Below are 16,758 nucleotides of genomic sequence, written 5' to 3' on the forward strand. Positions count from 1 at the left end.
ATGGAAAACACGGCCCAAAACGGCACAAAAATAGCACAAAAAACACCCTGAAAACTGCACAAAAACAGCGCCAAGAAAACCCCAAAACACCCTGAAAACTGCACAAAAACGGCCGCAAAACGGCACAAAAATGGCACAAAAAACAGCCCCAAAAAACGGCCCAAAACCACCCTGAAAACAGCATAAAAACAGCCTGGAAACGGCACAAAAACAGCCCCAAAACACCCTGAAAATGGCCCAAAACCAGCTCGAAAACAGCATAAAAACAGCCCCAAAACAGCACAAAAACAGCCTAGAAACGGCACAAAACCAGCCCCAAAACGGCATAAAAACGGCCCAAAAAAACAGCCTGGAAACTGCACAAAACCAGCCCTGAAAATGGCCCAAAAACAGTCCCAAAACACCCTGAAAACGGCCCAAAACCAGCCTGAAAACAGACCCAAAACACCCTGAAAACAGCACAAAAACAGCCCAAAAAAGTGCCCTGAAAATGGCCCGAAACCAGCCTGAAAACAGCCCAAAAACGGCCCCAAAACAGCCTGAAAATGGCACAAAAACAGACCCAAAACACCCTGAAAATGGCCCAAAACAAGCCCGAAAATAGCATAAAACCAGCCTGGAAACGGCCCAAAAACAGCCCCAAAACACCCTGAAAATGGCCCAAAACCAGCACAAAACCAGCCTGGAAACAGCACAGTTCCCCAGCTGGGAGGCCCTGCTGCGCCACCAGCAGCTCTCGGGGCTGCACAAGGTACATGGAAAAAACAGGCCCAAAAATGGCATAAAAATGGCACAAAAACGGCCCAAAAAACCGGCCCAAAATGGCCCAAAAACGGTCCCAAAACACCCTAAAAATGGCCCAAAACCAGCCTGGAAACAGCACAGTTCCCCAGCCGGGAGGCCCTGCTGCGCCACCAGCAGCTCTCGGGGCTGCACAAGGTACACGGAAAACGGCCACAAAACACCCTGAAAACTGCATAAAAACAGCCCTGAAAACGGCCCAAAACCAGCCCCAAAACACCCTGAAAATGGCCCAAAAAACCAGCCCCAAAACGGCACAAAAACGGCCCAAAAAACCACCCTGAAAATGGTACAAAAACCGCCCCAAAACACCCTGAAAATAGCCCAAAACCACCCTGAAAACAGCATAAAAACAGCCCCAAAACGGCATAAAAACGGCCCAAAAAACCAGCCCCAAAACGGCATAAAAACAGCCCAAAACCAGCCCAAAAACGGCCCAAAAAACGGCCCAAAAACACCTTGAAAATGGCCCAAGACCACCCTGAAAACAGCATAAAAACAGCCCCAAAACGGCATAAAAACGGCCCAAAAAAAACAGGCCCAAAACGGCCCCAAAACAGCCCAAAAACGGCCCAAAACCAGCCCAAAACACCCTGAAAACTGCACAAAAACGGCCCAAAAATGGCATAAAAACGGCCCAAAAAACCAGCCCCAAAATGGCCCAAAAACGGCCCAAATGTCCCCCAAATTCCTCCAGTGTTCCCAAATGTCCCCAATTTCCCCAATATCCCAAATGACCCCAAATGTCCCCAATGTCTTAAATCCCCCCACGTTCCCCAATGTCCCAATGTCCCCAATGTCCCCCGTGATGTCCCCAATGTCCCCCGTGATGTCCCCAATGTCCCCAGCAAAACCTGGAGCTGCAGCGCCGGAGCCACCTGGGCACCTCTGAGGGCGCCGAGCGAGGGGACAGCGAGGTGAGGGGACAGCGGGGACACCTGGGGGGACAGCAGGGACACCTGGGGACACCTGGGGGGACACCTGGGGACACCTGGGGACAGCGGGGACACCTGGGGACACACCTGGGGACACCTGGAGGGACACCTGGGGACAGCGGGGACACCTGGGGACACCTGGGGGGACACCTGGGGGGACAGCAGGGACACCTGGGGACAGCGAGGTGAGGGGACAGCGGGGACACCTGGGGGACACCTGGGGGGACACCTGGGGACACCTGGGGGACACCTGGGGGGACACCTGGGGACAGCGGGGACACACCTGGGGGACATTGGGGTGACGCTCAAGGCTGTGGGGACATTGGCGGGGGGGACATTTATGGGGTGGGGGAGGGCTGGGGGGCACCCCTGGGTGCTGAGAGGGTCCCTGGGGTAGGGGGGGGGTCCTGGTGTCACCCTTGGGTACTGGGGGGGGGGGTCCCTGTGGTGGGTGAGGGTCCCTGGGGGGATCCCTGGGGTTGGGGGAGATTCCTTGAGTGTTGGGGGAAGTCCCAGGAGGGGTCCCTGGGGTAGGGGGGTCCCTGGGGGGGTCCCTGAGGTGGGTGGGGGTCCCTTGGAGGGGGGGGGGTCCCTGGGGTGGGTGGGGGTCCCTGAAGTTTGGAGGGGGGGAGGTCCTTGAGTGTTGGGGGTCCCTGGGGTGGGTGGGGGTCCCCAGGAGGGGTCCCTGAGATGGGTGAGGGTCCCTAAGGTGGTTGAGGGTCCCCGGGGGGGTCCCTGGGATTGGGTGGGAGGTCCCAGGGGGGTCCCTGTGGTGGGTGAGGGTCCCTGGGGGTCCCTGACGTGGGTGGGGGGTCCCTGTGGGGGTTCCTGAGGTGAGTGGGGGTCCCTGTGGTGTTTGGGGGGTCCCAGGGGTGTTTGGGGGTCCCTGTGGGGGTTCCTGAGGTGGGTGGGGGTCCCTGGGGTGTTTGGGGGTCCCTGTGGGGGTCCCTGTGGTGTTTGGGGGTCCCAGGAGTGTTTGGGGGTCCCTGTGGGGGTTCCTGAGGTGGGTGGGGGTCCCTGGGGGGGGTCCCTGGGGTGGGGGGGGTCCCTGAGGTGGGTGGGGGTCCCAGGGGGGTCCCTGTGGTGGGTGGGGGTCCCAGGGAGGCTCTGAGGTGGGTGGGGGGTCCCAGGGGTGTTTGGGGGTCCCAGGGGTGTTTGGGGGTCCCAGGGGGGTCCCTGTGGTATTTGGGGGTCCCTGGGGGGGGTTCCCATTTCCGGGGTGACCCCCCCCGCCCTGCCCCCCCAGATGAAGTACCGGGACCGCGCTGCCGAGCGCCGCGAGAAGCAGGGGGGGGGGCCCCGAGCCCCCCGAGCCCAAACGGAGAAAATTCGGGGCCGGGGCGACCCCCGGGTGAGCACCCCGGAAATGGGGAGGGGGGGGACCCTGAAAATGGGGATGGGACCCCAAAAATGGGGATGGGGCCCCCGAAAATGGGGATGGGACCCCAAAAATGGGGATGGGAAACCCTGAAAATGGGGATGGGGACCCCTGAAAATGGGGATGGAGGCCCCGAAAATGGGGATGGGGACCCCGAAAATGGGGGTGGGGACCCAAAAATGGGGGTGGGGACCCAAAAATGGGGATGGGACCCCGAAAATGGGGATGGAGGCCCCGAAAATGGGGATGGGGACCCCGAAAATGGGGATGGAGGCCCCAAAAATGGGGGAAAACCCTGAAAACGGGGTCGGGGGGGGGGGATATGGGGGGACCCCAAAAATGGGGTGGGGACCCAAAAATGGGGGGGACCCCAAAAAATGGGTGCTATGGGGCGGGGGAGGGGGCACACCGTGTGTGGCCCTGTGTGTGACACCCGTGGGTGACACTGTGACAGTGTGTGTGACACTGGGTGACACTGGGTGACCCCTTGGTGACATTGTGTGTGACACTGGGTGACATTGTGTGACACTGTGACCCTGAGTGTGACCCTGAGTGTGACCCTGTGTGACACTGTGACCCTGTGTGTGACACCGTGACACTGTGACCCTGTGTGTGACACTGTGTGTGACATTGTGTGACCCTGTGTGTGACCCTGTGTGTGACACTGTGACCCCTTGATGACACTGTGACCCTGTGTGTCACCCTGTGTGTGACACTGTGACCCTGTGTGACACTGTATGACACTGTGACCCTGTGTGTGACATTGTGTGACCCCTTGGTGACACAGGGACGCGGAGGGGCCGCCCCTGGGGTGCCGCATGCTGCAGGCCATGGGCTGGAAGGAGGGCAGCGGGCTGGGCCGGAGGAGAGCTGAGGTGACACCGGGGACACCTGGGGACATTGCTGGGGACACCTGGGGACATTGCTGGGGACATCCAGGGGACATCGGGAACACCCATGGGGACATCAGGGACAGCGAGGACACCCTGGGGACAGGGGGACCTGGGGGTGGGGGGACACTGGGGACACCCAGGGGACACCCAAAGGGTGAGGGGACATTGGTGACATCACCGGGGATTGGGGACATTGGTGACATCACCAGGGATTGCCAGGGGACAGGGAGGACACACAGGGGGACATTGGGGACACTCAGAGGACAGCCGGGTGTCGAGCAGACATTGGGGACATCGCTGGGGACATCGGGGACACCCAGGGGGACAGGGGGACGTGGGGGTGAGGGGACATTGGGGACACCCAGGGGGCAGCCAGGGGACATTGGTGACATCCCTGGGGATTGCTAGGGGACAGAGAGGACACCCAGGGGGACATGGGGCTGGGGGGACATTGGGGACACCCAGGGGACACCCAGGGGTGAGGGGACATTGGGGACATCGCTGGGGACATCACTGGGGACATGGGAGTGAGGGGGGACACGGGGAGGGGCTTGGGGACACCCGGTGACCCCTCGGTGACCTCTCGGTGACGTCGTTGTCCCCGCAGGCCCCCGCCCGGCCCCGCCCTGGGGGGGGTGACGCGGTTCAGCGAGGGACCCTGAGGCCACGCCCACTCCGAGGCCACGCCCACCTCGAGCGGAGCCCCCTCCCTCCCCCCCTCCCCCCCCCCCCCCCGCTCGGTTTTGCCGTTGGAATTTTCGGGTTTTTAATAAATGGGTGAAAAAAAAGCGGAATTGGGGAGTGGGGGAGGGGGAGGGGCCGGGCGGGGTTTCCTGTGGGGGGGGGAGGGGAGGGGAGGGGAGGGGAGGGGACCCCTCCCCCACTGCACCCATGGCGGCCCCGGGGCTGCTCCTGGCGCTGGGGCTGCTCCTGATCGGGACAGCGGCACACGGGGGTACTGGGGAAACTGGGGGGGACTGGGGAAACTGGGAACACTGGGGAAACTGGGAATGCTGGGGAAACTGGGATGGGAAACTGGGAACACTGGGGTGGGAAACTGGGGGGGACTGGGATGGGAAACTGGGAGCACTGGGATGGGACACGGGGGTACTGGGGAAACTGGGAACACTGGGGAAACTGGGATGGGAAACTGGGAACACTGGGGTGGGAAACTGGGAGCACTGGGGAAACTGGGAACACTGGGGTGGGAAACTGGGGGGGACTGGGATGGGAAACTGGGATGGGAAACTGGGAGCACTGGAATGGGAAACTGGGAACACTGGGGAAACTGGGAACACTGGGGTGGGAAACTGGGGGGGACTGGGATGGGAAACTGGGAGCACTGGGATGGGACACAGGGGTACTGGGGAAACTGGGAACACTGGGGAAACTGGGAGCACTGGGGAAACTGGGAACACTGGGATGGGAAACTGGGGGGGACTGGGATGGGAAACTGGGAGCACTGGAATGGGAAACTGGGAACACTGGGGAAACTGGGAACACTGGGGTGGGAAACTGGGAACACTGGGGAAACTGGGAGGACTGGGGAAACTGGGAACAGGGACTGGGAAACTGGGAACTGGATGGGAAACTGGGGGACTGGAAACTGGGAACACTGGGGTGGGAAACTGGGAACACTGGGGAAACTGGGGGGGACTGGGGTGGGAAACTGGGAACACTGGGATGGGAAACTGGGGGGACTGGGATGGGAAACTGGGAGCACTGGGGAAACTGGGACGGGAAACTGGGAGCACTGGGACGGGAAACTGGGGGGACTGGGATGGGAAACTGGGATGGGGAACTGGGAGTACTGGGATGGGAAACTGGGAACACGGGAAACTGGGAGCACTGGGATGGGACATGGGGAACACTGGGATGGGAAACTGGGGGGGACTGGGGAAACTGGGAACACTGGGGTGGGAAACTGGGAACACTGGGGTGGGAAACTGGGAACACTGGGACGGGAAACTGGGAGCACTGGGGAAACTGGGGGCACTGGGATGGGAAACTGGGAATACTGGGGAAATTGGGAGCACTGGGATGGGAAACTGGGAGCACTGGGATGGGAAACTGGGGGGGGACTGGAATGGGAAATGGACTGGGAGCACTGGGAACACTGGGGTGGGAAACTGGGGGGGACTGGGATGGGAAACTGGGAGCACTGGGAGGGCAGAGCTGGGGAAATGGGCGGAGTGGGAGGAACTGGGGTTACTGGGGTTACTGAGAGGGCAGAGCCGGGCACAGTGGGGTGTACTGGGAGGGCACTGGGAGGATACTGGGGGCACTGGGAGCCGGGTAGAGGGAGGGGGGAGTGGAGGCTTAAGGGTTACTGGGAGGAACTGGGAGCACTGGGAGGAACTGGGAGCACTGGGGGCATGGGAACTGGGAACAACGGGGAGGAACTGGGGGCACTGGGAGAACTGGAACTGGGAGGGGCTGGGGGGAACTGGGAGGGGCTGGGGGGAACTGGGAGCACTGGGGGGAACTGGGAGGAACTGGGGACGGGAAACTGGGAGGAACTGGGAGCGCTGGGAGGGGCTGGAGGCAGCAGAAAGGACGGGGCCATACTGGGCCATACTGGGCCATACTGGGAGCACTGGTGACCCAGCAGTGACCCCTGGCCCCGCCCCCAGCGGCCACGCCCGTCTGGTGCTTCAGCCGATTGGAGGAGGATGGAGAGGGCGGGGCCTGCGCGGAGCCGCTGGGGGAGGAGCCGCTGCCATTGGCCGATTGCTGCCTGAACCCCGCCTACGGCTACAGGCTCCGCCCACACGGCCACTGCCGCAGCTGCCGGTCAGACACGCCCACCCCTGACCACACCCACTCACTGGCCACGCCCACCCCTGGCCACGCCCATCCAGGCCACATCAATCCCTGGCCACGCCTACAGCAGCCACACCCATTGCCAGCCCCACCGACCCACACGCCACACCCACACGCCAAAGTCCCACCTCCATCTGTGCTAAGCCCCGCCCATGAAAGGCCACACCCAGTGCAAGCCACACCCACATCGCCCAAACCATGCCCACCTCAAATAAGCCCCGCCCCCCCTCCCCACCCTCTTTAGCCCCGCCCACACTTGGGGACACTGGGAGGGGCTGGGGGACATTGAGTGACAGCGAGTGACACCACGTGACCTCAGGTAACCCCAGGTGACACTGAGTGACAGCAAGTGACCTCAGGTCACACGGAATGACCCCAGGTGACCCCAGGTGACCCCAGGTGACCCCAGGTGCCCCAGGTGATCCTGGGTGACCCCGAGTGCCTCAAGTGACCCCTGGGTGACCCCGAATGCCCTGGGCGACCCCGGGTGACCCCGGGTGACCCTGAGTGACCTCAGGCGGCCCCGGTGACGCCGCTGTCGCTGTCCCTGTGCCAGCCCCGGTGCCTGGGGGCCGTGGGAGCCCTGGAGCAGCTGCTCGGTGACGTGCGACGAGGGGACACAGAGGAGGGGACGGAGCCGCGGCCACGGCGGGGGACACGCGGGGAACAGCACGGAGTGGCAGCTGAGGGCCTGTGACATGGGCTGCTGCCCCGGTGGGACATGGGGACAGTGGGGACACATGGGGGACAATGGGGACATGGGGACAATGGGGACAATGGGGGCAGTGGGGACAAGGGGGACATGGGGACAATGGGGACATGGGGACACGCGGGGAACAGCACGGAGTGGCAGCTGAGGGCCTGCGACATGGGCTGCTGCCCCGGTGGGACATGGGGACAGTGGGGGACAATGGGGACAATGGGGACATGGGGACAATGGGGGGACATTGGGACAATGGGGACAATGGGGGGACATGGGGGACAATGGTGGGACAAGGGGACAATGAGGGGTATGGGGACCATGGGGACAATGGGGACATGGGGACATGGGGACACTGGGGGGATATGGGGACGTTGGCACACTGGGGGGACATGGGGACACTGGGGACAGTGGGGACAATGGGGACATTGGGGGGATATGGGGACAATGGGGACATTGGGGACACGGGAGGATATGGGGACAATGGGGACGGGGGGGACATGGGGGGACAGGGGGACAATGAGGGGTATGGGGACCATGGGGACAATGGGACAATGGGGATATGGGGGCAAGGGGGGAATTAGGGGACATGGAGGTGACACGGAGGAGGGCGACAGGGTGGGATTTGGGGACACGGGGTGACAGGGTGGGATTTGGGGACAATGAGGTGACGCCGTGTCCCTGTCCCTGTCGCTGTCCCTGTCCCTGTCCCTATCCCTGTCCCTGTCCCTGTCCCTGTCGCTGTCGCTGTCGCTGTCCCTGTCCCTGTCCCTGTCCCTGTCCCTGTCCCTGTCCCTGCCAGACGTGGGCATTTGGGGCCCCTGGTCCCCCTGGGGTCGCTGCTCTGTCACCTGCGGGGGGGGCGGGGCCCAGCGGCGCCACCGCAGCTGCTCCAGCCCCGACCCCCAGTGCGGGGCCACCTGCGGGCCCGGCGACAGCGAGGACACGAGAGAGTGCGAGGGGACCATGAAAATCTGTCCCGGTGAGTGCGGGGGGACAACGGGGACCGGACCCGGTGAGGGGGGGGGGACAATGGGGACCTGTCCTGGTGATGGGGGGGGGGGGACAATGGGGACCTGTCCTGGTGGGGGGGCGCACAGGGGGAAGGGCAAAGGGAGAGGGAGGGGCAAAAAGGGGCGGGGCAAAGGGAGAGGGAGGGGCAAAGGGAGAGGGAGGGGCAAAAAGGGGAGGGGAAAAGGGAGAGGGAGGGGCAAAGGGAGGGGAGGGGTAAAGGGAGAGGGAGGGGCAAAAAGGGGAGGGGCAAAGGGAGAGGGAGGGGCAAAGGGAGAGGGAGGGGCAAAAAGGGGAGGGGCAAAGGGAGAGGGAGGGGCAAAAAGGGGGGAGGGGCCGGAAGGTGTGAAGGTGGGGGGAGGGGAGAGGCCCCCAGGAGCCTTCGGGACCCCCGTGAGAGATTTGGGGGAGGGGGAGAATTCCCGGACCCCTCAGGACCCCCATGAGAAATTTGGGAAGGGGAGGTGGGGGAGGGGCTGGGTGTGAAGGTGGGGGGGGAGGGGCCTCCCCTGACCCCTCCCCCCGCAGTCGCCGGCGCGTGGGGCCCGTGGGGGCCCTGGGGTCCCTGCTCGGGCTCGTGCCGGGGCTCGGGGCCGGGCCCGGGGCGGAGCCGCCGCCGCCGCTGCGATTCCCCGGAGCCATCGCGGGAACCGCCCGGAGCGCCCTGCCCCGGCAGCGGCACCGACAGCGAGCCCTGCCCGGGGCTGCCGCCCTGCCCCGGTGAGACCCCCGGGAACCGCTGAGAGCCGGCGGGAACCCCAAAAACTCCTCGAGAGCCCCCCCCAAAACCACCCGGGACCCTCCCAGAACTGCTCTGGGACCCCCAAAACCTCCTGAGACCTTCTCTGAGACCTCTCAGCACCCCCAGAAGAATCCAAGACCCCCCAAAACCCTTTAGGGACCCTCCAGGAAATCCCCCCCAGGACCCCAGAAGCCCCTGGGACCTTCCCTGAGCTCTTCTAGAACCTCCTGAGACCCCTCAGGATCCCCTCGAGATGCCCCCAGAACACCCCAAGACCCCCAAACCCTTTGGGACCCTCCAGGACCCTCCAGACCCCCCCCGGGACCTTTCCAGAACTGCTCTGGAACCCCCCAGGACCCCCCAAACCCCCCCGGGACCCTCCCATAACTGCTCTGGAACCCCCCAGGACCCCCAAAAACTCCTCCAGACCCCCCCAGAACCCTCCAAAACCCCCCAAGAACCCTCCAAGAAATCCTCCCCAAGGACCCCCCAAAACCTCCCGGGACCCTCCCAGAACTGCTCTGGGACCCCCCAAAACCCCTGGGACCCTCCCTGAGACCACTCAGGACCCCCATGACCCCCTCGAGACCACCTCCAGAATGCCCCAAGACCCCCAAACCCTTTGGGACCCTCCAGGAAATCCCACCTAAGACCCCCCCAGGACCTTCCCAGAACTTTCCTGGAGCCCCCCAGAACCGCCCAGGACCCCTCTGGACCCCCCCCCCAAAACCTCCCTGGACCCTCCCAGAACTGCTCTGGGACCCCCAGGACCCCCCAAAACCACCTGGGACGTCCAGGAAATCCCCCCCTAGACCCCCAGGACCCCCCCTGAGACCCCTCAGGACCCCCTCGAGATGCCCCCAGAAGACCCCAAGACCCCCAAAACCCTTTTGGGACCCTCCAGGAAATCCCACCTAAGACCCTCCGGACCTCCGGACCCCCTCCCCAAAACCCCCTGGGACCCTCTCAGAACTGCTCTGGATCCCCCAGGACCCTCCAAACCCCCCCGGGACCCTCCCAGAACTGCTCTGGAACCCCCGGGACCCTCCAGGAAATCCCCCCCAGAACCCCCCGAGACCCCCCAAAAGCCCCTGGGATCCTCCCTGAGCTCTTCTAGAACCCCCTGAGACCCCCTCAGGATCCCCTCGAGACCCCCCCCAGAACCCTCCAAGACCCCCAAAACCCTTTTGGGACCCCCCCAAACCCCCCCGGGACCCTCCGAGAACTTTCCTGGAGCCCCCCAGAACCCCCCAAAACCCCTCGGGATCTCTGGGACCCCCCCAAACGCTGACCCCTCCCTCCCCTCCCCCACAGTGCACGGCGCGTGGGGGGCGTGGTCTCCGGCCACGCCCTGCCCGGTCACGTGCGGCCTGGGCGGGGGTCGTTCAGCGCCGCTCCTGCGACGCCCCCTCCCCAAAATACGGCGGGAGGGGCTGCGAGGGACCCCAGAGCCGGCGGGGGCTCTGCGGACCCCGAGACCCCTGCCCAGGTGAGGGGCGGGGCCTAAAGGGGCGTGGCCTAAATGGGTGTGGTCGTGTGGGCGGGGGTTACACCACGGGTGTGGTTGTGGGCGGGGTTTAAATGCAGGGGCGTGGTCTGGAGGTGGGCGTGGCTTTGTGTCTGGGGGCGTTGTTTGACTGGGTGGGCGTGGCTTAGGGAGGGAAGGGGAAAGGAAAAAGGGATAAGGGAAAGGAAAAGGGAAAGGAAAAAGGAAAACAAAGGAAGGGGAAAGTGAATAAAAAAGAAATGTAAAAAGGGGAAAGAAAAAGAAAAAATGAGGGAAAGGGAAGAAGGGAAGGAAAAATAAAGAAAGGGAAAGTGGAAAAGGAAAAAGGGGGGAAAAAATGTAAAAAGGGGTAAGAGAAAGAAAAAATAAAAAGGAGGGAGAAAGGAGGAAGGGAAGGAAAAATGGAGGAAAGGGAAAATGGAAAAGGAAAAGGGAGAAGGGGAAGGGAAAAGGTAAAAAAAGGAAGGGGAAAAGTGAATAAAAACAGAAATGTAAAAAGGGGAAAGAAAAAGAAAAAATAAAAGGAGGGAAAGGGAAGAAGGAGAGGAAAAATGAAGGGAAGGAAAGTGGAAGGGGGAAGGAAAAAGGGAAATGGAAAAGGAAAAATAAAAGTGAAAGCAAGAGAGGAAAATGAAAGGAAAAGGGGAAAAGGAAAAGGGGAAAAGGAAAAGGGGAAAGGGAAAAGGGGAAAAGGGGAAAAGGGGAAAAGGGGAAAAGGAAAAGGGGAAAAGGAAAAGGGGAAAAGGAAAGGAAAAGGAGCTCCCAGCCTCCATCCTGTCCCCTGGCTGTCCCCGCTGTCCCCTGGGCTGTCCCTGGCTGTCCCTGCCCTGTCCCCGCTGTCCCTGGCTGTCCCTGCAGTGTCCCCTGGGCTGTCCCTGCAGTGTCCCCTGGCTGTCCCTGCCCTGTCCCCGCTGTCCCCCTCCCCTCTGACCCCCGTTTCCCCCCAGCCCCGGTGCTCTGGGGTCCCTGGGGTCCCTGGAGCCCCTGCCAGCGGCCCTGGGGTGACATCAGCTGCAGCGCGGCCGTGGGGCAGCAGAAACGGACGCGGGACTGCGAGGGGCACAGCCCGGGGGGCGCCGCCTGCCCCACGGACCAGGGCAGCTCCATCGAGCTGCGCGCCTGCTACAGCGTCCAGAACTGCCTCTGTGAGTGCCCCACAGCGCCCCATGGCTGCCCCATAGCGCCCCATAGATCCAGGGATAGCCCCATAGCACCCCATAGATCCTAGGATAGCCCCGTAGCACCCCAGATCTGCCCCATGGGACGGGGGGGATCCATTGAGCTGCGTGCCTGCTACAGCATCCAGAACTGCCCCTGTGAGTGCCCCATAGTGCCCCATAGCGCCCTATAGCACCCCATAGATCCAGGGATAGCCCCATAGCACCCCAGATCTGCCCCACAGAACAGGGGGGATCCATTGAGCTGCGTGCCTGCTACAGCATCCAGAACTGCCCCTGTGAGTGCCCCATAGCGCCCCATGGCTGCCCCATAGCGCCCCATGGCTGCCCCATAGCGCCCCATAGATCCAGGGATAGCCCCATAGCGCCCTATAGATCCAGGGATAGCCCCATAGCGCCCTATAGCGCCCCATAGATCCAGGGATAGCCCCAGAGCACCCCAGATCTGCCCCATCGAGCTGCGCGCCTGCTACAGCGTCCAGAACTGCCCCTGTGAGTGCCCCATAGCGCCCCAGAGCGCCCCATAGATCCAGGGATAGCCCCAGAGCACCCCAGAGCTGCCCCATAGAGTCTGGGGGAACCCCAGAGCTGCCCCATAGATCCAGGAGTAGCCCCAAAACCTCTCCAGAGCTGCCCCATAGATCCTGCTGGGAACCTCTTGTACTCCATGGCTGCCCTATGGATCGGGGGTAGCCCCAGAGAACCCCAGAGCTGCCCCATAGATCCGGGGGGAGCCCACAAAACCTCCCCAGAGCTACCCCATAGATCCTGGGGGGAGCCCCATTACACCCCACAACTGCCCCATAGATTGTGTTGGCACCCCCCTAGAGCTGCCCTGCCCCACAGCTGCCCCACAGCTGCCCCATAGCTCCTCTTTGAAGCCCTATTGCTGCCCCACAGCTGCCCTATAGATCCTGTCACACCCCATAGCTGCCCCATAGATCCTGCCCTATAGGTGCCCTATAGATCCTGTCACACCCCATAGCTGCCTCATGGATCCTATCACACCCCACAGCTGCCCTATAGCTGTCCCCTATAGCTGTCCCTTATAGGTGCCCTATAGATCCTGTCACACCCTATAGCTGCCCCCATAGCCCCTCACAGGGACACTCCCCCCCCCCCAGCAGCCCCCCTGCCCCATGGGGCGCTGTGGGGCGGGGCTGACGCCCCCCGTGCCCCCCCCAGTGCATGGGAATTGGTCAGACTGGAGCCCCTGGGGGCTCTGCACCCCCCCCTGCGGGGCCAACCCCACCCGGAGCCGCAGCCGCGAGTGCCAGCCCAGCCTGCCCCAGTACCCGTGAGTGGGGCAGGGGGGGATCTATGGGGGCTGGGGGGATTTATGGGGCTGGGGGGGATCTATGGGGGCTGGGGGGATTTATGGGGCTGGGGGGGTTTATGGGGCTGGGGGGGCATCTATGGGGCTGGGGGGGATCTATGGGGGCTGGGGGGATTTATGGGGCTGGGGGGGTTTATGGGGCCAGGGGGGATCTATGGGGCTGGGGGGGTTTATGGGGCCAGGGGGGATCTATGGGGCTGGGGGGGTTTATGGGGCCAGGGGGGATCTATGGGGCTGGGGGGGCATCTATGGGGTCAGCCCCAAGCAAAGCCACGAGTGCCAGCCCAGCCTGCCCCAGTACCCGTGAGTGGGGCAGGGGGGGATCTATGGGGGCTGGGGGGATTTATGGGGCTGGGGGGGATTTATGGGGCCAGGGGGATCTATGGGGTCAGGGGGGATCTATGGAGCTGGGGGGATTTATGGGGCTGGGGGGGTTTATGGGGCTGGGAGGGATCTGTGGGGTCAGGGGGGATCTATGGGGCTGGGGGGATTTATGGGGCTGGGGGGGTTTATGGGGCCAGGGGGGATCTATGGGGCTGGGGGGGCATCTATGGGGTCAGCCCCAAGTGCAGCCATGAGTGCCGGCCCAGCCTGCCCCAGTACCCGTGAGTGGGGGATCTATGGGGCTGGGGGGGTTTATGGGGCTGGGGGGGATCTATGGGGGCTGGGGGGATTTATGGGGCTGGGGGGGTTTATGGGGCTGGGGGGGCATCTATGGGGCTGGGGGGGATCTATGGGGGCTGGGGGGATTTATGGGGCCAGGGGGGATCTATGGGGTCAGGGGGGATCTATGGGGTCAGCCCCAAGCAAAGCCACGAGTGCCAGCCCAGCCTGCCCCAGTACCCGTGAGTGGGGGGATCTATGGGGTCGGGGGGGATCTATGGGGTCAGGGGGGATCTATGGGGCTGGGGGGGATCTATGGGGTCTGTGTGGTCTCTATGGTGTCTGTAGGGTCTCTTTGGGGTCCGTGGGGTCTGTGGGGTCTCTATGGGGCAGAGCTGACCCCAATCCCCCTCCCCAGGCTCTCGGTGCCCCGCGTGGGCTCTCCCGGGGTTTGTGGGGTCTGTATGGGGTCTCTATGGGGTCTGTAGGATCTATAGGGTTTCTATGGGGTCTGTAGGGTCCCAGTGGTCTCTGTGGGGTTTCTATGGGGCAGAGCTGACCCCAATCCCTCCCCAGGCTCTCGGTGCCCCGCGTGGGCTCCCCGGGGTCTCTGTGGGTTCTATGGGGTCTGTGGGGTCTCTATGGGTCCCAGTGGTCTCTGTGGGGTCCCAGTGGGGTCTATGGGGTCTGTAGGGTCTCTATGGGGTCTGTAGGATCTGTGGGGTCTCTATGGGGTCTGTGGGGTCTCTATGGGGTCTCTATGGGGCAGAGCTGACCCCAATCCCTCCCCAGGCTCTCGGTGCCCCGCGTGGGCGCTCCTGGGGTCTCTGTGGGTTCTATGGGGTCTGTAGGGTTTCTATGGAGTCTGTAGGGTTTCTATGGGGTCTGTAGGGTTTCTATGGAGTCTGTAGGGTTTCTATGGGGTCTGTAGGGTCTGTGGGGTCTCTATGGTGTCTGTAGGGTTTCTATGGGGTTTCTATGGGGCAGAGCTGACCCCAACCCCTCCCCAGGCTCTCGGTGCCCCGCGTGGGCTCCCCGGGGCTGGTCCCGGTCTCGTTCTGGGGCGTTCCCCGCTCCCTGTGCGCGCCCCTCGAGGGGCAGCGGCGCCGCCTGGAGGAGACGAAACCGTGCAGGAACGTGCGGCCCTGCCCCCACCCCGAGGGTACGGGGGGGAGGGGAACCCCGGGGGGGGGAGGGGAACCCACCGGGGGGGGGAGGGGCGGGGATTCCCCCGGGTTCCGTGGGGGAGGGGCCGGGAAGAATGGGGGGAAATGGGAGGGGAATGAGGGGGGGAGGGGGCGGGGAATGCCCCAAATGGGGGAAGGGAAGGGGGGAATCCCTGATGGGGGAGGGGCAGGAGGGAATCCCTGATGGGGGGAGGGGCAATGGGGAATCCCTGATGGGGGGAGGGGCAATAGGGAATCCCTGATGGGGGAGGGGAGATTTTGGTCCCTGGTGGGGGGAGGGGCAGGGTGGGTTTTCCCCACCCCCCCCCCCACTGACCCCTCCCTCCCCTCCCCTCCCCCCCCAGACGAAGGCGACTCTCGGTGACCTCGTGGGACCCCCCGGGACCCCAAACCCGCCCGGATTTACCCCAAAATTCCCCCCCCCCCAATAAAATCCCAGCATGGAAACGGCTCCGAGCGAGTGGGGGAGGGGCTGGGGGGAGGGGATTCCGGTGGGGGAGGGGCCGCGCGCAGATTTCCGCGATGACGTCACGGACTCCACCCCTCTAGGCTCCGCCCCTTTCTGCAGAACCAGGGGTGTGGCCGACGTGACGTCATAGCGAAACCACGCCCATTGCTCACAGGGCGTGGTCGCTGTGTGGGGGCGTGGCCGGAAGTGACGCGGGCGGGGCGGGGCCGCCCGGGGATGATTTTTGGGGAGGATTTTGGGGGAATTTTTATGGGGGAATTTTTTGGGATTTTTGGGGGGATGCAGCTCTAGGGCGGGGATTTTTGGGGAGATTTTGGGGTGGAATTTTGGGGGGCATTTTTAGGAGGATTTTGGGGTGGATTTTGGGGGGGATGGAGCTCTAAGGGGGGTGGGATTTTTTTTTGGGGGGGGTTTTGGGGGCCGCATCCCCCGGGGGGCTCAGCCCAGAGGGGTCCCCGCCCCCCCCAGGGACCCCCCGGCCGCGGCTCCGGCCCTGCCGCCCCCTCCCCATCCACTGGAGACCCCTCCCCATCCCTTGGAGACCCCTCCCCTAAAGCCCCTTCCCCTATAGACCCTTCCCCATCCCATAGAGACCCCTCCCCTAAAGCCCCTTCCCCTATAGACCCTTCCCCATCCCATAGAGACCCCTCCCCTAAAGCCCCTTCCCCTATAGACCCTTCCCCTATAGCCCTATCCCATAGAGACCCCTCCCCATCCCATAGAGACCCTTCCCCTAAAGCCCCTTCCCCTATTGCCCCCTCCCCCATAAACCCCCTCCCCAGCCCCTAAACCCCCCCTCAGGACCCCCCAAAATTCCCTCAGGACCCCCCAAAATTCCCCCAGGACCCCCCCCAAGGTGCCCCCCCCAGGTAAGTCCCAGGTGATCCTACAGGTGACCCTCAGGTGAGACCCCCCCCAAAACCCCCCCAGGACCCCCCAGGACCCCCCAAATCCCCCCCAGGACTCCCCAAATCCCCCCCAAAACCCCTCCAGGACCCCCCAAATCCCCCCAGGACCCCCCAGGACCCCCCAAATCCCCTCCAGGACCCCCCAAACCCCCCCAGGACTCCCCAAATCCCCCCCAGGACCCCCCAGGACCCCCCAAAACCCCTCCAGGACCCCCCCCCCCAGGGATGGAGTTCCTGCGGCGCCGCCTCTCGGACGGGAATTTCCTGGCGGGGGGGGATGGGCGGAG

General features: G+C 63.6%; 2 protein-coding genes across 2 annotated transcripts in view; both read left to right on the plus strand.

Moving 5' to 3' along the window:
• RBM10 (RNA binding motif protein 10) overlaps positions 1-4,811 on the plus strand; it is a 27,902-nt gene extending 23,091 nt beyond the window's left edge. Inside the window, 6 exon segments of the mRNA XM_071419304.1 lie at positions 870-939; positions 1,650-1,718; positions 2,983-3,024; positions 3,026-3,087; positions 3,902-3,989; positions 4,615-4,811. Of these exon segments, the coding sequence (XP_071275405.1) occupies positions 870-939; positions 1,650-1,718; positions 2,983-3,024; positions 3,026-3,087; positions 3,902-3,989; positions 4,615-4,788 (505 nt within the window). The 3' untranslated portion in view covers positions 4,789-4,811.
• Positions 4,812-4,861: 50 nt separating this feature from the next.
• CFP (complement factor properdin) lies at positions 4,862-14,349 on the plus strand. Its single transcript, XM_071419292.1, has 9 exons — positions 4,862-4,962; positions 6,641-6,800; positions 7,387-7,544; positions 8,333-8,512; positions 9,070-9,261; positions 10,598-10,772; positions 11,738-11,935; positions 13,154-13,265; positions 14,326-14,349. The coding sequence occupies exons 1-7, from the start codon at positions 4,899-4,901 to the stop codon at positions 11,793-11,795; spliced, it is 987 nt and encodes a 328-aa protein (XP_071275393.1). The 5' UTR covers positions 4,862-4,898; the 3' UTR covers positions 11,796-11,935; positions 13,154-13,265; positions 14,326-14,349.
• Positions 14,350-16,758: the final 2,409 nt, after the last annotated feature.

Source organism: Agelaius tricolor, unplaced genomic scaffold (assembly GCF_023055355.1).
Source record: "Agelaius tricolor isolate 1412-34295 unplaced genomic scaffold, bAgeTri1.0.p SCAF_104, whole genome shotgun sequence".
Lineage (NCBI taxonomy): Eukaryota > Metazoa > Chordata > Aves > Passeriformes > Icteridae > Agelaius > Agelaius tricolor.

What these genes read in the sequence shown, in the direction of transcription:
- CFP (XM_071419292.1), top strand. Translation starts at nt 4,899, where the DNA reads ATGGCGGCCCCGGGGCTGCTCCTGGCGCTGGGGCTGCTCCTGATCGGG. An exon ending in GGCCACTGCCGCAGCTGCCG is followed by an intron (nt 6,801 to 7,386) that starts GTCAGACACGCC and finishes TCCCTGTGCCAG; the next exon opens with CCCCGGTGCCTGGGGGCCGT. An exon ending in TGACATGGGCTGCTGCCCCG is followed by an intron (nt 7,545 to 8,332) that starts GTGGGACATGGG and finishes TGTCCCTGCCAG; the next exon opens with ACGTGGGCATTTGGGGCCCC.